The sequence below is a fragment of the Cryptomeria japonica genome, chromosome 4, assembly GCF_030272615.1.
Source record: "Cryptomeria japonica chromosome 4, Sugi_1.0, whole genome shotgun sequence".
Classification (NCBI taxonomy): domain Eukaryota; kingdom Viridiplantae; phylum Streptophyta; class Pinopsida; order Cupressales; family Cupressaceae; genus Cryptomeria; species Cryptomeria japonica.
In genome coordinates, this window is record NC_081408.1 from 21,120,640 (window position 1) to 21,147,253 (window position 26,614).

Here is a 26,614-nt window from a genome sequence, read left to right on the forward strand (position 1 = left end):
AAGGTTTCCTGCATAAGCAATCTTACTTTTTGCATTAAAATGGATCAAAATACAATACCAATACTACACCTTACAACTACTATGAGTGGAAGTCAAAAATGATAATCTATCTTAAGAAGTTGGGGTTGTTTAGAGTAACTATGGGACTTGAAACTGAACCAACACTAATTGCAGAAAAGCCAAAATGGTTTAACAAATGTGATGAAGCTTATGGTACTCTATGTATGTCTATATCTTCTGATCTTCTTTTTCATGTTGAATATGATACAACTCCAAATGATGTATGGACAACATTAGAAGGGTTGTTTGTTAAACAAGATGAGTTAAGGGGACACCAATTGGAGAATGAGCTAATAGGGATAAATCCATGTAATTTTGATACAATTCAAGACTTCTTCACAAAACTAAAGGCTATAAGATTGCAATTGAAGAATGTGGGATATATAAGAAAGATTCACAATTGATTCTAAGCATTCTTTCCAAACTTTGTCCAAACTATTTAGTTTTTGTTTCTACTTTCTATGCTACAAAAAGTACCTTAGGAACCAGCTTTAAAATGCCTTCTCTTGATGATTTTGTAAAAGAGCTCACACAAGAACAAGATAAGCTAATTCAAATGGGCACAATTAAGCCCTCTAAATCTCAAGCCTTGGTTGCCAACTAGGGTACAAAAGATCAAAATGGGCTTTCTAAACAAGAAAAGAAACAAAAGAACCAAGGAGAAAAGAAGCAAGAACAAAAGCCAGTTACTTCAAAAGCAACTAATGATGCATCTTCTTTAAAGGGTGACAAGCCCAAGAAGGAGAAAAATAAGTGTTCCTATTGTAAGAAACCTGGTCATGATGAACATAAATGTCTAAAGAAGCAAATTGATCATTTGACTCATCTTCTCGAAAAGAACAACATCAAGGTGTCTGATTCTATCAAACCAAGTTCATCTCAGGAATCTTCAAAGGACACAAGTAAGGGGAAAGGAAAGGGCAAGGCCCTAGTTGTTGTTGCTTCCCAGCCTAATTCTTAGATTATTGACTCAGATGCTTCACACCACATGGATTCATCAAAGGATAGTTTTTCCTCCTTGGAGTCATGTTCTATGCCATCTATTCTATTGGGTGATGACGCTCCTGCTGAAGTGCATGGGAGAGGGTCTGTTGACGTGGGCGAAGGAATATTTAAGGATTTCCTTTGTGTTCCATCTTTGCCAACTAAGCTCCTATATGTCTATCATAACACTCACACTAGTTCTGGAAAGCAGGTTGAGTTCACTCCACATAGTGGTAATTAGTGAGATGCATAATGGGTCTACTATTGCAGTGGGAAAGGTAGATCATTAGTCTAGACTATATCACTTTTCTCACTTTGTTCCTAATTCTCCTTCAATTGCATTTCTCACTCACTCAGATGAGGTGAGTCATTTGTAGCATCAACGGTTTGGCCACTTGAACTACCACTACTTGCAACAGCTCAGTCAACATGACATGGTTATAGGGTTGCCTTCTATTCGATTTCTTGACGAAGTTTGTCAAGGATGCATTCTTGGCAAGCACCCTAAAGAAAATTTTGATGAAGGAAAAGCATGGAGAGCCACATAGCTTTTGGAGATAGTTCACAGTGATTTAGCGGGACCATTTCCAAATCCTTCTTTCAGCAGGGCCAAATATGTCTTGACATTCATTGATGATGTTTCTTGGTACACCTTTGTATGTTTTCTCAAACAAAAGTCTGAGGTCTTTGAGTCTTTTCAGGAATTCAAAGCCTTTGCAGAGAAGCAATCAGGGAAAACCATCAAGGTTCTGCGCATCGATAATGGGGGAGAATATGTCAACAAGAGGTTTGAGCAATTTTGTATCTCAGAAGACATTGATCTTCAACACACAAATCCCTACACTCCACAATAAAATGGAGTTGCAGAATGTAAGAATCAGTCCTTGAAGGAAATGGCTAATTGTATGATCCACTCCAGATCATTAGCACCTCAGTATTGGGCAGAGGCCATCAACTGTGCATGTTATATCCAGAATTGGGTTCCTCATCGAGATGTGAAGGAGGTAACTCCTTTCCAAGCTTGGACTGGTTGGAAACCCACAATTAAACACTTTTGTGTGTTTGGGTCTCCTACATGGGTCCACATTCCAATAGAGAAACACAAGGCTATGGATCCACACAGAAAGACTTGCATATTTGTTGGATATCTAGATGGTGTCAAAGGATACAAGCTTCTCCATCCTAGCACACATGAGCTTTTCATTGAGAGGAGTGTTTGTTTTGAGGAGGATACTTCCAGTTCTTCTTCTGCCACTTCTCCATCTTTCATTTCTATGGAGACATTGCAACTTCATGATGATAGTTCTTCCAAGAATTTTAATCCTCCTAATCCTTTTGAGGAATCTTCTTCCTCCACTTCAGATGATGATGATAAGGATTCATCTTCCTCCTCTCTTGGTCATCATTCAAACGGTGATGATTTTCCTCCAGATTCTCCTCATTCGCCAGCTGCTATCTTTGGGCTTGTTAGACATTGGAGTCAGCAGGTGATTGGGTTGGTGATCCTTCATATGAGAGAAGAACAAGGTCTCAATTTGAGCATGCTCCACATCTCTTCTTTTCTATAATTACAGATCCACAATCCTTTCGAGAAGCTTCAGGTGTCCCCGAGTGGGATGCTGCTATGTAAGAGGAGTTCAATTCCTTAGAGAGGAACCATACTTGGGATTTAGTCACTCTTCCTAAGGGAAGGAATCTTTTTTGGTGCAAGTGGATCTACTGAATAAAATTTATTGCAGATGGGTCGATTGATAAGCATAAGGCTCGCCTGGTCGCTATAGGATTCTCCCAGGTTGCTGGGATTGACTGCTCTGAGACTTTTGCACCAGTTGCAAAGATGAATTCCATCTGACTTGTCCTTGCTATTGCTGCAACCCATTGCTGGGAAGTTCATCAGATGGATGTGAAGAGTGCTTTTGTTCATGGTGACCTTCAGGAGGAGATATATATGGAGCAGCCATAGGGGTTCATCCAAGATCCTTCACTTGTTTGTCGCCTTCAAAAGTTTCTCTATGGCCTTAAACATGCCCCTCATTCCTGGTATGCCAAGATGGACTCCTTCCTTTTGTCAGTTGGGTTCACTCAAAGCCATTCTGATCCAAATGTCTACATTTTGTAGCACGATGATACTCTCACCTTCCTTGATCTCTATGTTGATGACTTGTTGATCATTGGGAGTCACTCATCCCATATCAAGGTAGTCAAAACTGCCCTTCATGATTGTTTCTTAATGTCTGACTTAGGCCTACTCCACTACTTCTTAGGGATTGAGATCACTCAGTCACCTTCTGGTATCTTTATTGGACAACCTAAGTACACTCTTGATATGCTCTCAAGGTTTCACATGGCTGACTGTAAGCCTGCACTGACTCCATTTTTGTCAAGAGTCAAACTTGAGGCTTCTTTTTCTTCACCCTTGGAGGATGCTACCTTGTATTGTCAATTAGTTGGAAGCCTCATATATTTGACTCACATGAGGCCTGATATTTCATATGCAGTGGGCCTAGTCTCCAAGTTTATGTAGGAGCCACATGAGCTACATTGGAAATCAGTTAAGTGGATTCTTCACTATGTAAAGGGTACTCACAGTTATGGGATTCATTATATAGCGGGCGTGGATATTCACTTGGTGGGATATACAGATTCAGATTGGGCAGATGATTCTCAGGATTGCAAGTCCACTTCAGGGTATTGCTTCTCTCTTAGTTCTGGTCCAGTTTCTTGCTTGAGTAAGAAACAATCTGCTATTGCTCTTTCATCTACTGAGGCTGAGTGTCGAGGAGTAGTTAATGTTTCTACTGAGGCCATTTGGCTTTAGAACATTCTCATTGAATTTGACATTTCCTTTTAAAAGCCTACAATCATCTTTTGTGACAACTAGAGTGCTATTCAGATTTGTCGTAATCCAGTCCATCATCAACGAATCAAGCACATTGAGATTCACATGCACTACATTCGGGAGTTGATTCATGAGAATGTTCTTGATCTTCAAAACTGTCTGACATCAGATCAAACTCCACACATCTTAACCAAACCATTCACTATGTGCAAGTTCATTCATTTGAGAGCTTTGCTTGGGGTGCGACATGTATTTACTATGTTTAGACCATCATGGTGGTCTCTCCTCATTGGACAGTATTGCCACCTCCACCCCTCACTTGAGTCTATATAAATATGCTACCTTGCTTGTATTTTCATATTGGATATTGGGAGATTTCTCTTGATGCTATTCTGTCGTTGAGCATTCACATCAAGTTTCTCTAGTATTGTTATTTTGTCTATTTTATTTCCAAAATTTTGTTCTAACTCTTTCAATTTGATTTGGTTTAAATCTGTTTTCTCAAATTTTAACAGTTCTCATTCAATGTCACTTTTTATCTACTAAATTTAAGATTAAAAAAAAAAAAATTATACCCTTTTGGAGAAGATTCTCTCATCTCTAGTAAAAACTTTATTTTTTAAATTTATTTAATATTTATTTAATAAAATTTCTAGTCGGCTTCTTTTTGAACTTAAAAAACCTACTCACAATGTTTAATTAATAAAAAATATTAAAACTAATCAAAATACTAAAAAAATTATATGTCTAGATTCATGACTTTGAGCTCTACAAAAGGGTATTCTGGGATTTTTGTTAAATTTTTTTTTTGCCTAAAGAAAAATTGAGCAGAAGTGAAAATTTTCAGAAATACAGACAAAATAGGTGATTTGGTTGCCACATCACTTGCCACATAGGTGAGTCCAATCAAAGTCTGTTTGGCTAGACTAAGTTCGATTGAACTATTTTGAATTGTTTTGAAAAATTCTAATCTCAAGCACTCACAAAAATCGGGATAATGTAGCCAATAGTACGACTGAACTCAGTTTGGTCGAACTCTTGGCACCATTTAGGCGCCACACCAATGACACGAGATGCCATGTGGCTAGGAGGTAGTCCAGCCGAACTACCCCTAGTTAGCTCCAAGTGCAACACAACTTCATGCTTTTTCTCCTCAGCTTTGAAAAAAAATATATAGGGGATTCAATCTTGGTTGAAACAATATTGGGCTCTAATTAGGCTCTCAAAACCCTATCAAAGTTCAACAAAGATTTTTGAACCTCTATCATATGCCTCTTTGCTTCTTTTATTCCATTACCCTTTGCTTTCTTTGTCTCTGGATAGCCTTAGAACTTTTCAAAAGTTTTATGTTATGTGTTGGCCACTGATAACCTTGTCGACTTCCAGTGGAGTTATAACAACTCTTTAAACTTCTACTCTTAAGCACATACCTTTCGTTCTTACTTTTTGTTTTCTTCACCATCTTCTTTGAGTTGTTAGTTTCATGTCGGGTTTTGACAAGGTTGTTAAAAATTTGTCAGCTCCGGACATTAGTTTCAAAACCAAGTGCTTGCACCGCTTTTGAAGAAAAGTTTTTTTTTTTTAAATCTTTTTATTTTTGAAAGAGAATCCTTTTGAAAAACCACTAAATTGTGGAAACCCTAATGGCTCTTGAAATGGTTATGGAAAATTTACCTAAGACCGATTTTTAAAGGAATAAAGACTCTTTCGAAAGCTTTGACAATTGGGAGGACAAAGAACTTGTTGGGTCCAAGACAGGTTGTGAAAATCCAATAGGGGCTCAATGTTGGTTTCAAAACCAACATAAAAGAATGACAAATAGAGACTCAAATTATTTTAACTTGGAAGGAAAATGTTTGAAGACATAACTTCATCAAGGTTAAAATGGGTTGTGAGAACCTTGTGAGAACCTGATTGTGGTTTTGAAACCAAGACATAAATTTAATATAGAATAAAATTACTTTGTTAAAGGATTTTAAAAGGACTTTAGGTAAATTGACATTAATCAATGAGTTCCAAGACCTCTACACATTGACTTAGCTATTTAATGAACAAAATTATGTTTTTGAAATGGGATTCCAAAAAATAAGGCAACACTTTCTTCAACCCATAAAGAGCATTCTTCATCCTATGCACTTTATTTTATTTCCCTAGAACTTCATAACCAAGTGATTATTCCACATACACTTACTCTTTCAACACTCCATTCAAGAATGAAGGCTTCACATCCATTTGAAATACCTTCTACTAGTGCTAGGTTGATATTGCTATGATTGCCTACACATTTTTTAATCTTTGCATCTAGAGAATATGTATCATCATAATCTCTCACAAACTATTTTTTGTACCCCTTGATGACCAATATTTCCTTATGCCTCTCTATCCTTCCTTCAACATTTCTCTTGGCCTTATAGGCCCATTTGACTCCAATAAATTGTTTACCAAAAGGCAAATTATTTAGCTCCCATGTTCTATTTATCTCTATTACATCTATGTCCTCATCAATGGCCTCACACAATTTCTCCTCTTTCACCACATCCTTAAAATAAATTGAATTACTATGAAAAATAATGTAAAATTCACATTTTCATCAAACTCATCATTATAACTTTCATTTTGGTAAATCTCCCTTAGACTCCTGGTCTTTGTCAACATCGGGGAAGTGAGATTGGGGTAAAAAATCTCACTGCTATTGTTGTTTTTTTATGCATACAATGTCTAAAGCTATTTAAAACTTCTATTCACTATTTGTGCAGTAGTCTAGAGTTGCTTTGAGCTCTCTAGAGCTGATTATCTCACTGTCTCTAGCTGTCTACTTAGCTATCTCTCTATGTTAGGAGCTATCTAGAGCCAACTATATTCTTGTCTATGTGAATCTAGAGCTGTTTGGAGCTATCTTTGGAATTCATTCCTACTTTAGAATCATCTTGCTACTCTTGCTACTCTTCTTCTTTAACATTTATAGGCACTCTAATAGAGATACCTGCAGAGTTCTCGACTGAGCCATCCCATGACTCATTTTCACTAAACTCAACATCTCTATTGATCACTATTTTCTTCATGACTAGGCTATACAATCTATCTTCTTTGGACTGTTCACTATAGCCCATGAATATGCACTTATCACCCTTGTCTTCCAACTTTTGCCTCTTCTACTTTGGCATAAATGCATATGCCACACACTTGAACACTCTAAGTGCTCAACCATTCACTTCCATTTTGTCCATGCCTCTTTTGAAATCTTGTCACAAATTGACTTTGTGGGACTTTAATTTGTCAAACATATTGTTGTTGCTACAGCTTCACCCCAATATTCATTAGGTAGTCCCATGGATTTTAACATACTCCTTGACATCTCCATGATGGTCCTATTTTTCATTTTAGCCACTCAATTTGTTTGAGTATAGTTAGATGTTAACTCCTTGATGCCTTGAATTTTGAAAAAATCACAAAGTGATTGGAGGTGCACTCTCGCCCAATATCTGACCTTAGGGCCTTGATAAAGTATTCACTCTCTTTCTCAATTTGGGCCTTAAACACCTTTAAATTCTTGAGAATTATGTTGCAAAAAATAGACCCACATCTTATGATTGTAATCATCTATAAAGGTCATGAAATATTGGCTCTTCCCAATAGAAATCATCTAGATAGGGCCACACAAATCAATGTGTACTAGCTCCAATGGTGTTCTTTCCCTTCTAGAGTTACCAAATTGAAAGGGTTGTGTATGTTGCTTGCCTAAAATGAGAGGTTCATATCTAACATTAGGCACTAGTATGGTTGAAAAACATTTAATCATACCCTTCTTAGACAAAATAATCAAACTATAATAGCTTATATGTCCATATCTTAGATACCAAAGTCTAAAGGGCTCTTGAATGATAGTCTTGAAGATTGATTATTGCTCACTATTGTACTTTAATTGAAATGAGAAACATATCTGTATCCTTAGAGGAAACATTAAGTTCTTTTTCATTTGAGCTACTGTAACCATGGTATCTCCCATTCTTGTCAAACATGACATATTCACCCATCTCCATCATCACTTTGTAACCTCTTCAGATTAGCTATCCAACACTCAAGAGATTTATTTTATACAAAGGGAAAAATAGATATTCTCTATCTCCTTTTCTCACCTTTCTCAGCATGGATCATAATAGACCCTTTTCCCAAAACTAAAACTATTTCATTGTTTCTCATTTTAATCTTATACTTCAAATTTTTATCAATGAAAGAAATAAACTTTATTTACCACTCATGTGGTTGCTACAACCATTGTCCAAGCACCATGCTTTAGTGTTACCTTATTCACCAATTTTGCACATGATGAAGGTTGTGGCTAGATTACCTTTAGCTACAATTTCATCAACCACATTTGCACAAGTTGTTTTCACTCATTAAACTACTTTTTCCATAATTTACATGCATAATGACCAAATTTACAACAATATTAACATTCAACATTGCTCTTATCGTACCTCTAATTTGAGTTGTTATTTTTATTGGCTGCTTTGGAGCTAGACTAAGAGCTTCTTGCTCCATCATGGTTGTGTGCTTGTCTTTAGCTATCTACTCCAAAACTTCCTCATCTAGGATTGCATCTAGATTTTCCTCTTGAGCTCCATACAAAACTATTTCTACATCTCCCCCTACCTCTTGCATTGTCTTGAGATTTAAAAGCTTGTTCTTGGGTAGAAGGTTTAGACCTATTTAGGCATTTTCCATGAGTTTGAAGAGGACCCATCAACTAAACTATTGTTAATGTAGAGAGGTCCTTTTGCCCTTTCAACGATAATTACTATTGCATAAAACTTAGAGGGCCGACTTCTAAGGATTTTCTCCACAATCCTCTGCTCTTCCATGGTTTCACAATTTTTCCACAACTAATTTATCAAACTAGAGACTCTTGTGAAGAAATATGAAATGGATTCCCTATCTTTCATTTAGGGAGTCGCAAAATATTTTTGAAGAATTCGGAGCTTCACCAATCTAACTTTATTAGTTCCCTTGTAACTTATTTAGAGGATTTCCCAATATTCCTTTGCATAGTTAGCTACTCCTATTCTAGGAAAAATTGGTTTTGTCGAGGTTGCTTCTATCAAAATCAATGGCTTAGCATCTTTCATCCCTATCTCCTTTAACTAAGTCTTCTAGTTATTTGTAACTATTGCAAACTAAGAAAGGCCAGTCACATCCATGAAACCACCAATCACTAGGTCCCATGAATCATTTGCAACCATAATGGTCTTTATTTTCTTTGTGTAGACATCATAATTTTGTCCAATAAATGATGTTTCTTGTTGCCAACTCTTGCTATCTTCTCCAACCATGTCTCCAACACAAGAAATCTTCAACACCCAAAAAGAAAATGCCCAAATCACTAAGGACTTAGGGCCTTTTTTCTTTGATACTGACTATTAGAAATTAAACCCCCAAATACACATAGAGACCGCTACTCTATATCCTAATTAGCTGGGAATACAAAAACATAAAATGAAACCAAACAAAACAAACAGGAGATAGGCAATTTATTTCTTCTATTAAAAATGTAAAACAATCCGAAGTTGTTGATAACTCCTCTAAACTTGTACAACAATCTAGAGCTCTTCCCAATCACACTCATCCCGAAGCTTCACTGAATTCCCTTACATACTCAGTTGCTTTTGTGCATTCCATATTCCTCTTGTCCACTCAAAATTATTGTTCATTCTTCTTCACCAAACTTACTAACTATTGGAAGGGCATTCTTTCCTTTTGTCTCAGATTCTTATATAGAGTTGTGCCCAATCACACTCATCCTAAAGCTTCACTGAACTCCCTTGCACACTCAATTGCTGTTGCGCATTCCACATTCCTCTCATCTTCTCAATATTGTTGTTCATTCTTCTTCACCAAACTTACTAACTATTGGAAGGACATTCTTTCCTTTTGTCTCTTCTTATCCTTCACAAATTTCCCCACTCAAAATGTGAAATTCAAACTTACCTACTAAATTATTTTATGCTACTGCAATGCTATGAGAGAAGGGATAAAAATCCCAAGGACATTTCCAACAGGAGTCTCTGACAGGATAGGTGACTATAGGAGGGCTTAAGCAATAAATTTTTTAATTTAAATATTACATAAGAATAAAGCTAAAAAGTATAAAGCTCTCTCTCAAAATTTAATGCTTGCCAACCCATTGTGAGCGACTTCATGCTTGCTTTGATACAAATTCAAACGAAACTTCCCTCCTTAGAAATAACCAAATCATACATATTTTTTACTTATATATTTTGAATTTTATGTCAAACACATTACTTCTATGAGTATCTTCCTGATGTTAATATTATGGATGTTCCCCGCTTTCCTTTGATGGGTAGAGGTTCTATGGTTTGGAATGCTTTGAAACTTGGGGCTCAGTTGGTGAAGCAAGGCCTCTTTTGGATTTGTCATATGACATCTCAAGCTCTTTTCTGGCTGGATTCTTGGGATGGTCATCCTTCTATCCTTTCTACTCATCCTCACCTTCAGTCCCTTTGTGATTCCTTTACTGCTGTTGGTTGGGACATTGTTGACCATTATAAGATTGCTTATAATTATGGGTTGGCTGTTCATTTTCGCTAGAAATTTCCCTCTGAATGGCCTCCTAGAGGATCTAAGGAAGATAGGCAATAGCTAGCTCAAATTTTGGAGTCTCGAGAGCGCACTACCTTGGCTGGGAATGATGTTTTGGCTTGGGCAAGTAGTGATTTATTTGGGAAGTTTTTGGTTTTTGCAAGATATGTTCAGTTGTTGCGGCAAACTTTTAGAGACATTCAGATTCCTTGGTGGAAACAAGTTTGGTACAAGTTCTCATGGCCCAAATGCAATTTTTTCATGTGGTTGGTGGTCCACAATCGGTGTCTCACTTGGGATAATTTATGTAAGTGTGGTTTTCAGGGCCCCTCGATGTGTGTGTTGTATCGTAATAGTGAAGAAAGTGTCTCTCATCTTTTCTTCCAATGCTCCTTCACTAGACATATTTGGCATTCTTGGTGGGAGGTGTGGGGTCAAGCTTGCTGGCATGTTTCTTCTTTGGCTAAGTTTTTCTTTCAATGGGGTAAGGCTCTTGTCGAAACTTTTTTTCTTCAAGTTGCTTGGACTCTTGGCCCTTCTTTTATTATTTGGCATATCTGATTGGAGAGGAATAATCAGATCTTTCAAGATGTGTTGTTGGGAGCCCACCACTTGTGGTGGAAAATTCTCCATTCTTTGGGAAAAACTGTTTCGGCAAAATGTGACTTGACAGAGGCCATGGATCCTGGTGATGTTAATTGCTACAACCATCTCCATCTTCCTCATCCTCAGGGCCAACTTATGATAAATCGATGCAAACAATCTTTTCAGAAGATAAATAGGGTGGGGAGGTGGAGTCCTCCTCCGTAGGGCATTCTTAAAATCAACACGGACGGGTCTTCTTGGGGAAACCCAGGTCCTGTCGATATTGGTGGAGTTGGTAGAGATAGTTTGGGGAATGTTCAGTTTATTATTTTTTGTTTATAAAGGTCATCATACCAACAATTTGATGGAGGCTGTTGCTATTTTGTACGATGTGGAACGTGCTTGTGCTCTTGGGTGGAGTAGGCTCATTTGTGAATCAGATTCACAGGTGGTAGTTCATCTGCTGACTCGACAACATTTAGAGGATGTTAGTTGCCAGTTAGTCTTGGTTGTTAATCAGATTCTTAATTTGTGTGCTTTTGTGGATTCTATTACTTTCACTCATATCCCTAGAGAGTGGAATGGAGTTGCGGATTGTCTCGCCAAATGGGCTTCAGATCAAATGCAAAACTGGAATATTGTGGTTAAGGGTCAATTACCTTTGGGTTTGTCTCAACGGCTAGATCACTTAGTGGATCTTGATAGGGATATTTGATGCCCCTACTATGTATTTCTTCTTGTTTGAATAAATTTTAACTCCTCTTTTATTGACAAAAAGTAACTTGACTTGATGTATCCATGGCTGTTATGATGTCCATATCAATGCAACATAATTGAACAAATCTCATCCATCTCTACAAGCATGTCATCTTTTCATACAGATCTTATCTATCCCCACAAACATTTGTCGCCTATTCATTAGTTTGAAAAAAAAGGTCATGTAAATAGAATTGTTACAGCAATTCTTGCAAGTGAAATGAATGAAGTTATTAGAGAATTTCTCTATGATCTCTCTCTATTACTTAGTGGCGTTAAATATAACATGAGTAAAGCTCTCTCTCAAAGTTTAATGCTTGACAACAGTTTGTTAGCAACTTCGCGCATGTTTCGATAGAAATTCAAACGAAATTTCCCTCCATAGAAGAGGCAAAACAAAATTGTGAGACGATCGAAACAACCGGGCACGTGGAAAGCGAAAGCTTAAGTTGCTCATGGAAAGAAACTAAAATTGTGTCACAGACAGATCATGTCCCTCTCAGACGGAAAACAAATAGATCTTCAATTGGATTTATCTATAAAAAATTAAGCTGTGTGATTTGAATTGAAGACGAATTGTAAATCTTTAGTCAAAAGACCAGATGGAAATGCTCCATTGAACTGCAATACAACAAAAGCAATATTGCTTTCTGGTCTGTTCGTCAACAGTATTCACTTCGAAGAGACGTGGTGGAATTAAACAAGCTGGGAAAGTATTCTCAAACGTTAATTGAATCTGCCAATGACTTTGAATTCTTGGCGACTGGTGGCATGTTGAAGACAAATGGATATAAATAGGTGGTGGTCTCAGAGTTATAAACACTAGCAAGTTTTCATCTATCTTCCCAGTTGTGCAAGTTTGTTTAGCATTTGATTGTCTCTTGGCTTTGGAAGAATTTAGAAATGGTTGACTTAAAGAACATTGATGGAGGAGACAGGAAGGCCAGTATGGCTCAAATCGCACAGGCTTGTGAATCCCCTGGAACTTTTCAGGTGTATGTATCAGTCACTCGAACACCCATTTCTGAATTCCTCGAAAGCCAAAGAGATAATCAAATGCTAAACAAACCTACACAACTGGGAAGATGGATGAAAACTTGCTAGTGTTTATAACCCTGAGACCACCAGGTATTTATATCCTTTTTATCTTCAACATACCACCAGTCGGCAAGAATTCAAAGTCTTCTTGTCCTTGGGAAATGCTAAACACAAAATGATGAATAATTAAAGTAAAATAGAGTTCATAAATTATAATGCAAATTATTGTAATATATGAAGCATCCTTCTATAATCCCTCATACAATGCATTGGTGATCCCTGCACCTCAGCTCCATGCTCAAGCCAATTGCAATGATTTATCTACTTGTCCAAAGTATTCATTTGGTGAGTACATGAAGATTTACTCTAAGCAGAAATATGAAGCAAAGGAGCGCCATTTCATAGCAGTGGGAAGGTTGAATGAACAAATTACTTGCTGAATGGAAAATTAAGATCAAGAAATTGAAGATATATCTTTGGCCTATACAAGTTCCCATTGCTTCTACCCAATAATTGATGATTGTTATATTATAATAGTAGTTGAAAATTGTATACCAATTTTTAAATGATATTTAAATAAAACATTTTAATATCATTTTTGATATAGTATAATGGTTAAATTGTGTTTCAAACTTTTATTGGATAGTTGTGTTTGTGTTGTTCATTAAAATAAAAAAAATATTTTAACAAGTATTAAAAAATAAATTATATTAATTGATTTTTTATAAATATTTTAAAATTTATATTTTATATAATAAATTTTATAATATCGTTTTTAATTCAGGAAAACTTCACATAAATTTTTTTTGGAAGAGCTTAGAAAGCCTCCATGATAGTCACTAAAAAAATAAATACAATAACAACAACACGTGACTGCAAACACTGACTATAATAGTTCCACACAAACCTCAAATCCATGTTTTGTGAATGTGACATCTAGGAAGAAATGCAAGACAAAAAGAAAAAACCTACCAGTCAAAAATATGTAACATGTCCTAAAAACACTTATGACTTCTTAAGTTGTAACAATTATGATCTCCTTCAAACCAAATAATTCATGTTCATTCCTAGAACCGTCCTATACACTCAAATAAATTCCCCAAAACTAACATCCATAGCTCAAGACTTGCTCCAATGAAAAGACAAGGGAAAAATAACTCATGCAAAATATTCAACATATAAGCCCTCAAAAACTAATGTCTATAGCAAAAGGCTCAGGAAGGCATGGATGAATAAAGCGTAAAACATAATGCATCTAAAACCAAGATAGACAATACCTATTATATGGTGTATCATTGAGAGCACCAAGGGTGGGGAATGAGATGTATCCTACAAGATACACAAGCCACTATGATTCACTCCAAGAATAATCTCCTCCATAGGTTATTATTGAATTAGATTTCAACCCAAGAGTAGCCTCCTTAAATTTCCTATTGAAACCTCATAAAAGAGTAACCATCTCAACACATAATCTCCAAGAACAAGAGATTTCCTAGTCATAACCAAATTTTAAACAGGTGTAAACCACTCATCTCATGACAACCAACCTCTAATGCAATACTATAATAACCAAAAATAACAAGTAGAATGAGCACACCACTTGTCAATTACATTATCCCAAATCACCATTAAAGGTCCAATATCAATAATCAACAACTATTCATGATGTTAGGATCTACATCTTCTCTAAAAATGATCATATTTTTTTCCTAAGGGGACCTTTATCATGCCAACACTCTAATGTGTAATCAAGAATATACCATGGAAAAATAACATACATCCTCTAGATTAATGATCATCTATCAAACTAAAAAATAACAAACCAACATCTCAACTAAAGACTCCAAGAGTCCTCCATAATACAAAGATGTTAACATTTTCAAAAAATATGAAGAAAGCTATCTTTTGTCAATAGAACTCAAGATGTCAATGCACTCTCACTACATATAAAACAAGAACTTAGAGATCCTCCATATATCAGACCACAATCCCCAAACTAAGAAGATACACCACCCCCAAAACATCATTATCAAACCACACAAGCAATCTATCCATGACACCATGATAAGTATATCTTGAATGAAGATCATCCATGAACTTGACCAATCAAATAATTCAACTACAACATCAAGATCTACCAAAGGGAAAATAAAAACCATAATCACCAAACAAAGAAAATACACTACTATCTTTAGTCAAGAATTGATCCAGCACCACTAATAACACATCTACCAAAAAAAATGTCTCGGGCCAATGTCCCCAAGAGTAAAAGGAATGACCATGACAACATGATCGACACCAAATGTTGCTGCATTAAATTTCCACCAAGACACACATCTACACCATATAATCAATAATTCTAAGTTCACAACATTGGTATATCAAGAAACACCATATCAAGTTGCCTCATAATGGTAACAAAACTAAGGAACTAAGAGGCCAAATGAGGCCACTTAAATAGAATCCATATACATAATAAAATGTTTATGGGTTTACACAACCCACTTCCAAGTTGTATATGAAACATGTAAGTATGGTTAGCCTACAATGCTACACAACTTGTAGATGTGACACTAAAATTTAATAACACACTAGTAAACATGTTGAACAAAGATAATAAAAGATAAACATGTAATTTTTCAATGATTCAATAACTAAATCACTAGTAGATTCAATTTTCCACAAGGTTACCAATTAACACAATTAATGGAACTATTAAATAGCTCACATAAAAATTTAAGTAAACAAATTATATATCAATGTCTCTACACCTAGGCCACTACAAACTTATCAAAAAAACATTCTATCACTGAGATGAAGTTCAAAATTAGACATCAAATGCACAGGATATGATGTGTCAAAGCAAGAAAAAATTAGCTTCCAACTAGCATTTTCTATCCAAAATAACAATATATAGAGAAACCACTTATACCACAGTGTAAATTTGCTAATAAAATCATTTTGGACAACTATAAGATATTGAAGATATAACTCTTAGGGTTATAGGTCTTAATCATCACATCATATTTGTCATAAATTTATTGATGAAATTGTCTTGTAAAGATATGTTCTCCAATTATAACATTCACTATACACATGATCAACAAGCACTCTTTGAGAGAACTTACCATTAATCTTTGCTAAAATATATAGGGATCCATTAGGTGTCTTAATAGTCTCCTTAAGATCAAAGGTAATGCAAGGTTTGAGATTATGCTTGGGTTGGTCAATTAGATTGACAATATTGTTGGCCTTGGCTACTATTATCAATATTCATGATGATAGGGTTACTAGGTGAAATAATATTGGTGGAAGAGGAAGGTAATAAGTTGGTATGCTCAATAATGTTGGTAGAATGAGAAGGTAAAGTATCAGTATAGATTTGGAAATTTTGATTAGGGGGTGCAATGGATTTGTTTCCTTTGTAATTAATACCCTCAATAGTTATGGTATTGGAATCAACGAGTTATTGGAAAAGATGTTTCAACCTATAACATTTTTCAATATCATCGTTGGGTTGATGATGATATTAGCAAAAGGATTTGTGATCATGGGAAGATGACAATGGTTTTGAAGGATGAATTGGTATGATAGGAGGAAATTTTAAAAAATTAGCATTAATAAACTTTAACACAACATTATGCAAAGATTCAAAAAGAGGTGTAAAATTACAAGCTAGTTTAAAAATGGATAAGAAAGGAGCCACACTCGGTGTTGCAACTACCACTTGTGTGTCAACAATGTTTGAGGAATTATTGATCTCAATGAATCCTTTATTTTGTTTTTGTAACTATTAAAATTCTTGTTGAGAGGCATATTTCTTATCAAATGGAGCCATTGAAGTGGATGACTCAAATTGGCTCACTTGAAGCTGATAATTATGAATTACTTTAAACAATTGGTTAAAAGAAGTAAACTTCGTAAATAATAACTTATCTCTAATGTATTTTTAAAAATTAGAAATGAAAATTATTTGAACATCCATATCAGGCACATGATAAGATATTTGAGCATGCAAATGTTTAAATTAGTCAAAGAAATTTGAGGACCAATATTATTTTGAAAATGTTGAATGAAAGAATTAGTTAATTTTTTTTAAAAATCAATAAAATGAGGAAGCAAGGAACAAAACCATTGCAAGGCCTTGTCTCTAAATGTCCTAGCAAATAATTTAGCTATAAATCTATTATCATTTGAAAATTCACTGCACAAGGTTTAGAATATTTTCACATGATTCAAGAGATCAAATTTTCCATTATATGTCTCCAAGTGAGGGATTTCCATGTATTGAGGGATAATAGTATGAATGATGTCTAAGGAAAGTGTGCTAGCAATGTCACAAGGGGGAATATTGAATTTGGATTGGATCATGGAAGCAAGTTGTTACATTGCAAAGATGAAACATCTTGGGCTAGGTTATTAATGGTTGCTTTGGCCAGATAGGTTGGCATTGGACATATTGGATAATGAAGGATGTGGAATATTATGGGAAATGGATGGAGCATTGGAATATGATAGTGGGACATTGTGGTAAGTAGGTATAGGGGATGGTTGGGAAATACATGTGACACTCATAGAAGGAGGTATGATAGGAATTCTTGCAAGACTAAGATGTGTAGGATTGACATTTTTTGTTGATGTAGCCATAACAAGTGGAGTATAAGTAGGAACATTAGGAAATGATGTTGGGGTAGGAATGGGATTTTCAATGTTATTAAGAGGATTAAAAAATTTAAGAGCTTCAATGCAGCTTTTCATGGACATGATATTATCATACACAATATGAGATATATGCCACACAACAAATCCATACCATGTTTATCATTTTCAACCATCCTCCTCAACCCATCAATCAAGGGGATTGCCTCACTATTCAATTGTTCTTGACACATCCAATGTTCAAGCTTTTCCAAATCATTGACAAGCTTTACTACTTGGTTAGGAGACACTTTCATTAAGGAGTCATCCTCATCATGAGAAGTGTGGGAAGAATGACTATCAACAATGTTAGGTATTTCATGTGTAGGCATAGAGCTTTCACCTAAACTCTCATAGAAAATATTAGTTGATTAGAGTTTTACACCTTTTAGGGAAGCCATAAGCCTATAACTTCTTCTCATGGGGATATTAGATGTAGGGCTCAAAGTCATAAAACTCGGCACAAAGCTAATGTCTAAACAATACAAGTCCTTAAAAATTTGACCATTTATACATTGCTTAAAAAAATAAAAAAATTCTAAATGCATAAGATGCAAATCAAATTAGATCTAGACATCCAAATCAGAAGCAAGATTCAAAATGTCGAGTTCACCAAAATGTAAAGTGAACTAGCTATCAAATGAATGTAATTATGAGTACATAATCTATATGATTATAAATATGAATTAATGAAATGCATACAAATTAGATCTGAAAATCAGAAGTAAGCATAGATACATTGAGCTCATCAAAATTTGATAGGTAAGGAAAGTGAAATAGGATTCACCTAGTTTATTCATGTAAAATAGGAATCTATTTCATATCTATTGGATTACATTGGAACGAGAATGATCCACTAGGCTCAAGATGGCTTAAGCACAAAGCACAAAGTGGATGCAATGGTCCTTCGCTGGGGGGAGGGGTGACTATGACTATGCAATTGTAAATGAAGAATACAAGAATTAAGGCCAAAAAGAGTGGAATGATAGTTTTTAACACGCACAGGATGACTGGTAACTGATAAACAAATTCCAGAAGAACTAGAAGAACATACTATAATTGACTTGCAAATTGAATTTCAAGTGGAACCAAAGGGACTGGATTACCCAGCTTGACCTACTCCTAGGAATGAGGTGCCTTTCTTGGTCCACTCTCAATAGTTTCAACTTTGACGAATTGCAGACTTTAGATCTCCACCTGCTTATTTTGTTCCTATTTTTGTGGGTCCATCACTTGTTCCTACACACAAAAAAGAAGGAAAATATTGGGTAGAAAGGGTTTTTCTAAAGTCAAACCCCAGTTTAGGAATTAACCTTGAAATAGAATTTAACTGAACTGTAATTTAAAGCGTGATGTTAAGTAGTAGAGGCAAGAACTAAAAATGGAATGCTTATACCTTCATAAACCTTGTTCTTGTTAAAATGCTCATGAAGATGCTTGACAAATTGACTTGAATTTAGTTGACTTTAGGAAGAGAAGATCATGGATGCCATCACAAATGCATAGATATGTAAGTTAATCCTAATCTTTAATGCCTTGATACTTGATTTGTAGCTCTTGAGGACTTGAGGTGTGAAATTGGTATCGTATCATTATGTCTCCTAAAATGAGGGAAATACCTTGCTTATATACCTCTCTTAGGCATTTTAGGGTGCAAAACTCAGAGCAGGCCGACATGGGCAAAGAATTACTGCTTAACTAATATGATGGTGAAGTGGTTTGAATTTGGGGCCAAACACTAGGGACCAAGGCCCCTTGATTGGTCGACTCCCTAGAGTGGGGTGCCCTACGTTCCTTGCTCCCTCCAATGTGGCCTCAAATTGGAACCTGAGGTCCCAAATGGGAAGGAGAAGCTAAAATGAAATGTGGAATAGGATTGGATCAAGCATGTCAGACATGAAAGGCTAGGAATGCTAAATAGGGCCTAGATAAGGAATAAATTACATAGGATGCAATTTATGATGCTATAGACAACTAGTTCTCTAATTCTTAGAATGCTTTGTTTGGCTATGTGTTGGCTGCTAGTTGCTTATGATGTTTCTTATTGTAGTGTTTTGTAAGAGGGGTTCAAGTCCCTACAATATATAGGGGTGTTGAGTCCCTTCAAAGCTTCATGTACGAGGTTTCGGGTCCCTCGATAACCTTTTCCCCCTTTATGAAAAACAATTCTCTTCCTCCATACATTCACTCCAACAAAGTGCAATAAGGTCAGCATAATATTGAACACATATTTAGTTGCTCAACCACTAAACCGACATCCTCCATCTTGAGTGTATACATCTTCTTTCTCAAGAAATTTTTATTTACTAGATAGTTATCTTGATAAATCTGTCCCGACTTCTTCTATAGAACTATTGTGGTGGTTGCTTTATATACATTTAACAACAATTTTTTTTCCAGATCGATTCTAATAAGATCCTTTTCTTTTTCATCTAATTTTTCTTAATATACTAAACAAAAAAGAACCAACCTTCTGAAAACAATTTGAAACCAAAACATTATAAAAAAACACCGAACAACCCTGGACTCCCTATTTAAATAACCTCAAATGTGACCACCATGGGACCTCTCAAAATTTAATGCTTGACAACAGTCTGCGAGAAAATTCGTGGATCTTTCGATATAAGGAAACTTCCCTCAAGAGAAGAGTCAAAACAAAATTCTAGCCATGTGAAAAATGAAAGCTTAACTTGCGGAGAGGAGGAAATTTTGACTAAAAGCTTAATAGCTAGAGAATGTATTGTCACAGACAGATCACGCCCCACTCAGAGTAAGATAAATTCAAGCACAGCAACATACAAATTCAATTCGAACATATCAATTCTTGTAACAGTCCAAAATATAGGCCAAATTAAAAATCCTAGTAAAAAAACAACTAGATTTGGCTGTAGAAAATTAAGCTGCCTGATTTCAATTGAAGACAAAATGTGAATCTTTAGTCAAAAGATCAATTGGAAATTTTGGCAAAACACTGTTGAAATGGCCCCATTGAACTGCAAGAAAACAAGAGCAATTATGCTTTCTGTTCTTATCGTCAACAATATTTATGTCAAAAGAGACGTGGTGGAATAAGCTGAGAAAGTATTCTCACACGTGATTTGAACCTGCCAATGACTTTGAATTCTAAGCGACTGGTGGTATGTTGAAGATAAAAAGGATATAAATAGGTGGTGGTCTCAGGGTTATATGCATCAGCAAGTTTTCATCTATCTTCCCAGTTGTGCAAGTTTGTTTGGTATTTGATAGTTTTTTGGCTTTGGAGGAATTCAGAAATGGGTGTTCCAGTGATTGATGTAAAGAACATTGATGGAGGAGACAGGAAGGCCATTATGGCTCAAATCGCAAAGGCTTGTGAATCTCCTGGATTTTTTCAGGTATATATGGCAGATTCTTATCTAGGTTATAGTTAATACTTTCAAATATTTTTTAATCATAAAGTTTTTTTCCAATCAAATCATATGAAATTGTTATCCTATTAATTATATCTATTAAATTAATCATTACAAACATATGTGAGTCATAAACTGTTCAATAGCATAGATGAAATTGTAGTGAAATATTTTTAATTTTTTCAGATTACAAACCATGGCATTGAACATGGTCTTCTGGACCATGTGAAGGAGGTGTGTTCACAACAATATAAGATTAACAGAGAACAGAACTTCAAGGATTCTTTACCAGTAAGGGCACTGAACAGAGCCATTGAAGCTGAAGCAAAGGGAAAAAATGTTGAGAAGATTGAGAATATGGATTGGGAGGATGTTTTTCAAGTGCACGAGATGAAAGGCACAAATTCTTGGCCTTCAGAGCCCAAAGAATTCAAGTACGTACAATATTCAATCAATACTAATCTATACTACTGCACATCATTTTATTTGGTCTTTCTATATATTTCCTGTAATGTGGAATAGTAGAATCAGAGTAAACATTACAATTCTTAAATTTTGACATTATTTTTCAAATTCTAATACTTTTTTGAGATGTTATTTGTATGAAGGTAAAAATTATCGTTGAAGGGTCAAGAAGTTTGATTCAAGTCAATGCAAAACATCTAAAATATTAACATTTGTATTTTATACAGGGAGATAATTGAGGAGTTCCGCAGCCAAATATTCAATCTGACAGAGAAACTGTTAGAAATAATAAGTGAAGGTCTGGGGCTAGAGAAAGGATATCTAAAAAGGGCATTTGCAGGGGGAGAGAAGGAGAAGCCATTCTTTGGCACCAAGGTGAGTCATTATCCTCCCTGCCCTAGGCCAGACCTGATAAAGGGCATCCGTGCTCATACAGATGCAGGTGGGCTCATTCCTTTGTACCAAGATGATGAGGTTCGTGGCCTTCAAGTGCTTAACAATGGTAGTTGGATTGATGTGCAACCTATGCAATACTCAATAGTTGTGAACATAGGTGATCAGATAGAAGCAGTGAGCAATGGCAAGTATAAGAGTGCATGGCATCGAATTCTTCCAACAAAGGATGGAAACAGGTTATCAGTGGCATCTTTCTATAATCCATCATACAATGCACTGGTGAGCCCTGCACCTCAGCTCATTGCTCAAGCTCAACCCAATGGCAATGGTGCTCATGAATTATCTACTTATCCAAAGTACCCATTTGGTGACTACATGAAGATTTATTCTGAGCAGAAATATGAAGCAAAGGAGCCCCGCTTCAAGGCAGTGGGAAGGTTGAATGAACAAATTGCTTGTTGAATGGAAAACATGGTCAATAAATTTATGCTTTGTAGATCACTATTTTAAAATTGAAGAATATTTTTGGTCTATAAATTATAGGTTCAGTTTCAAGACAACAACAATCTCAGTCAAAGTGATAGAGTGTTTTAGTTCAAGCATTGAATGATTTGAGCCTTCTACATGGTTGTGATGTAATTCTTATAGAATTTATGTCTGTAGGTCTGGTTCAGTTATGTGTAGGCAGCTCTTATTCTTTGTATTTTCGAATTATTCAAGAAATATGAAAAATAAGTACACATTACTTTTGTCTAATAACTAATCATTATTATATTTAAACTAGTACTTAGAAATATTATTGTCAAATTTTCAATGATATTTAAATAATAATATTTTATAAAATAATATGCATTAAAAAAATAAATTATATATTTTTTTGACCAGTAAAGACAGAGCCGAGTTTTTATATTAATTATGGATAATTACAGTATTAACATACCTGATTGATGAAGGATCAAAAACCTTATTGTATGCTTCTAAAACCATTCTTAGCACTTTCGAGAAAGAGGGTTTCCAGGCAAACAAAAAACCATATGCATCCTCATCTATCATTCCAAAATCTAACAAGTTTATGTCATCGAGGATCATATAGACTATAGAAAGTTTGAATAGTAGATTCTCAATTGCCAAATTAATAGAGATTTTAACCATGATTATGTAACCGAAAAATTAACTATTACCAATGTCTAGCGATAAGCAATGAAATGTCTTAAAAACAAAACTAGATTAAGAAACCTAGCTTTCAATTTCATCCAGGGGCTCTGTTGGAGAAGAAGAATTTCTCGCTCTCCCATGACCTCTACTCGAAGGATGGCCACGGCCACGACCAGATCCACAACGACCCCTTCTGGCACCACCTCGACAACCCTGTTCAGCCTAGAGCACTCATCTTCAACTTTCAGAGGCAGGATTCCATTTAATCTTGCAAATTGAATGAGTTCTTCATCTCTACCTTGGTCTTCTGGATTTTCCCCTAAGAACCGCCACTTGAGATATCTGAGACCTACTATAGCAAAAACCCTATGTTTGTCCAAGTCCTTGCCTTTCAGGTCTAACAGGAAGGGGTAATACTTTATGAGCTCGCCATGGGCATTGAACAAAATCCTTTCGCTTGGCCAAGGGGCTCTTGACTCATGAAGCGCCTTGTTAAGAATTTCTTGGAATTCTTGAAGGATTTTATTTGGAAATAGCTTCTTGGTGAGGCTCCATACGACTTGCTTGGCTAATTTTAAGTCCATCAAATAAGCAATGAACCTGGATGATATACTTGTATTGTCTCGAGGATAATCCTCCTTGTTCAAATGCCCACTGGCTAGAATCATTTTAACAGCCAAGATAACCGGAAACTCCATGTGGAGAAGGAGGTTCTTCAGTCTCAAGTCTGTAATTCTTCTGAACGATACTTGACACATCGAAGTTGAGAGAGAAATGGGGGTGTCTGCTCCAAAGCAGGAAGTGGGCCTTGGATAAACACTCATAATAAACCTAAACGGAGCCTCTGTCGACATGGTTGGCAATCGCAGAGGATTCAGACAAGAGAAGGATTGAAGCAGATTGATCTTTGGAATGATTTTGGTAGGATAGGAATGATAGTGGCTTGCAGAATACACCAAGGATAGATTGTCGAGTGTACTCTTTAACGCCTAATTATGAGGAGTTTCTTTGCATTAAATTTGCCAGCAAAGGTGGTGGAGTATATTTGTCCTGGACAGGCCAAGCCTCCTTGGCTCTGATAAGATGACTATCCTACGGACAACGCACTCCTTGAGTCCGAAACGATGACTCTCGCTAGCCGGGTCTCGAGAAGCAGAGAAAAGGAAAGGGTTAATTTGAGAATGCATTAAGATGATGTCACTGGGTCCGGGCCCGCTGTTTTGCCGAGGAAAAGTGAAATTTGAATTCAAAAAAGAAAATAGTCGTCTCCCCACTTGACTGCCAAAGATAGACATTAGACATTTTCTTTGAATTAGGAAGCAATCTTTACTGGTTTTTCTCACTTCTCTAAAATTCATCTCTTGCACTCAATAGACTCAAGGGGCATATTCCTGCTGATTTACCTTGATCTCCTAGAGCAAGCTACTAAGCTCCCTAAGCCCACCAATGAATGAAGGTTCCCTGTGCTACTGATTTGGAGAGGGTGTCTGCCACTGTATTTGCTTCTCTATAGATATGTTTAGCTTCATAATGCTCTATTCTAGCCAAATTTTCTGTTATATTATCTAGAATTGCCTGCAGCCTCCAAATTGGGATTTTTTCCTCTTGATTGCATTTATTGCTATCTCTGAGTCTCCCTCCACTATGATGTTACTTAAACCATGCTTGATGCAATCCATCAGTCCTAGCTGTAATGCTTTGAATTCTGCTATATTGTTAGTGTAAGGTGGAATCGGCTTTGCCATTTTCCCTATGATTGATCCTGAGTGATCTCTGATTACATATCCTATGCCTGAGGGGCCTGGGTTACCTCTAGAGGCACCATCAGGATTTTAACTGGGAGAGGCCAGCTTTGAAACATGGATTTAATGTCATTGGGAAGGGCAGCGATCCACCCCAGTTTAGCATAGAGCCAATGCCAACATTTGGAAACAAAGGGGCAGTTTAGTAGGAGGTGGTCCGCTGTCTTTTCCTGGGCTTTACACATAATGCACCTAGATGGTCCTTCATACCCCATTTTAGTGAACTTTTCTGCAGTTAGGATTCTTTTTTGATAGGCTAGCCAAGCGAAAATCCCTTCTTTTGGAATGATCTTGGAGCTCCAAAACAACTTAATTGGTATGTCCTACTTTTCCTGATGTGAATTACTGACTAGAACTCTGTAGCCATCTTTACAATTACACTGCCCTGTTTTGGAGGATGCCCAAATTAGGTGTCTACTCCTCTTCTAGGATTGATATTTCTTGCTTTTAGGTGTTCTAAGAGTTGATCTAGATCTTCCCCTGGGATTGGTAGTCCTTCCATTGATTTCCACCTCTAACTTTGAATATTCGAAGTGCTATCCTCTACCATATAGTCTCTAACTCGAACACCCCATTGTTGTTTAAACAAGTGCTCTGTTATTGGAATATTGAGGGAATTTGCAACAGATGGATCACCACCCCAAGAGTCCTCCTAGAAAAGACTAGATGATCCATCATGAATATCCCATGTGATTGATTCTGAAACCAATTTTTTGCAGGAGATAATAAAGTTCTAGGTTCTAGATCCCTTGAGAAAATTGCTTGTTCTTAGTAGATTGAGAGGATCCTGATCTGGTAAATACTTAGTTGCCAACATTCTGACCCATGTGGTATTAGGATTATTTATGAACTTCCAGACTAGTTTGACCCCTAGGGCTTTGTTTTGCAATTTAAGATCCTTGATGCCTAAGCCCCCCATTGTCTTGGGTTTGATTATTTTATCCCAAGCAATTAAGGCAATTCTGTGCTTTTCCTCAGTGTTTTGCCAAAAGAAATTTCTCATCTTCTTAATTATAAAGGAGTTAGCACTAGTTGTTAGGGATAAGATTGATAATAGATAAATAGGTAGGGCCGAAAACACTGCTTGAATCATCACTAGCTTTCCAGCCCAAGAGAGCCACTTTCCCTTCCAATAGTTTGAGTTTTGTTCCACTTTTAACTTTAAGGGATCCCAAAATTTAGTATTCCTTAGACCTTGGTCTATTGGGATGCCCAAATGCATGCATGGGAGAGATCCTTCTCTGCAATCTAGGATTCTAAGGATCTTGGCCTGTAGAATATTTGAGGTGGAGAAAAAATAAACTTTGGTTTTATCCTTATTTCTTATTTGTCCCGAGGCCTTTCCATAAGATTCTAATAGCTAGTTTAGGTAAGTTGCTTCCTTAACTTTTGTTGCCACCAAGAGGAGATTATCATCTGCAAACTATTGATGAGTAACTACAAAATTTTTGGTGACTTTGAATCCCTCTAGTTGGTTATTAGTATGACTTGTTTTGATTGCCCTTCCCAAAGCTTCCCCCATTATAATATAGAGGAAAGGAGATATAAGATCTCCTTGTCTGATGCCCCTAGAGGAAGAAAAGAAGCCTACTGGCTTTCCATTTATTAGGATTGAAAATTTAGGTGTTGAGATGCATTCAAACACCCAGTTGATCCACTGTTTGGCAAAGCCAAAGGCTTGCATGATTTTGCATAGAAAATGTCAATCTACACTATCATAAGCTTTTCATATGTCTAATTTTATTATCATACCTGGTTTGTTTGTACTTTGAAGGGTGTGGATTGCTTCTTGTGCTACTATAACCCCATCAAGAATTGAGCGGCCTGGGACAAACCCTGTCTATTCTTCT

General features: G+C 36.2%; 1 protein-coding gene across 1 annotated transcript; it reads left to right on the plus strand.

The window, feature by feature from the left end:
* The first annotated feature begins 20,761 nt into the window (after nt 1-20,761).
* Nucleotides 20,762-22,515, plus strand: LOC131033148 (1-aminocyclopropane-1-carboxylate oxidase-like). The gene is made up of 3 exons (XM_057964285.1): nt 20,762-20,931; nt 21,133-21,380; nt 21,639-22,515. Exons 1-3 carry the CDS (start codon nt 20,830-20,832, stop codon nt 22,267-22,269), a joined length of 981 nt encoding a protein of 326 aa, XP_057820268.1. The 5' UTR covers nt 20,762-20,829; the 3' UTR covers nt 22,270-22,515.
* Nucleotides 22,516-26,614: the final 4,099 nt, after the last annotated feature.

Excerpts from the sequence above, each read along its gene's own strand:
- LOC131033148 (XM_057964285.1), top strand. The coding sequence starts at position 20,830 with ATGGGTGTTCCAGTGATTGATGTAAAGAACATTGATGGAGGAGACAGG. Across the intron at positions 20,932-21,132 it reads AATCTCCTGGATTTTTTCAG|ATTACAAACCATGGCATTGA; the intron begins GTATATATGGCA and ends TAATTTTTTCAG. Across the intron at positions 21,381-21,638 it reads TCAGAGCCCAAAGAATTCAA|GGAGATAATTGAGGAGTTCC; the intron begins GTACGTACAATA and ends TATTTTATACAG.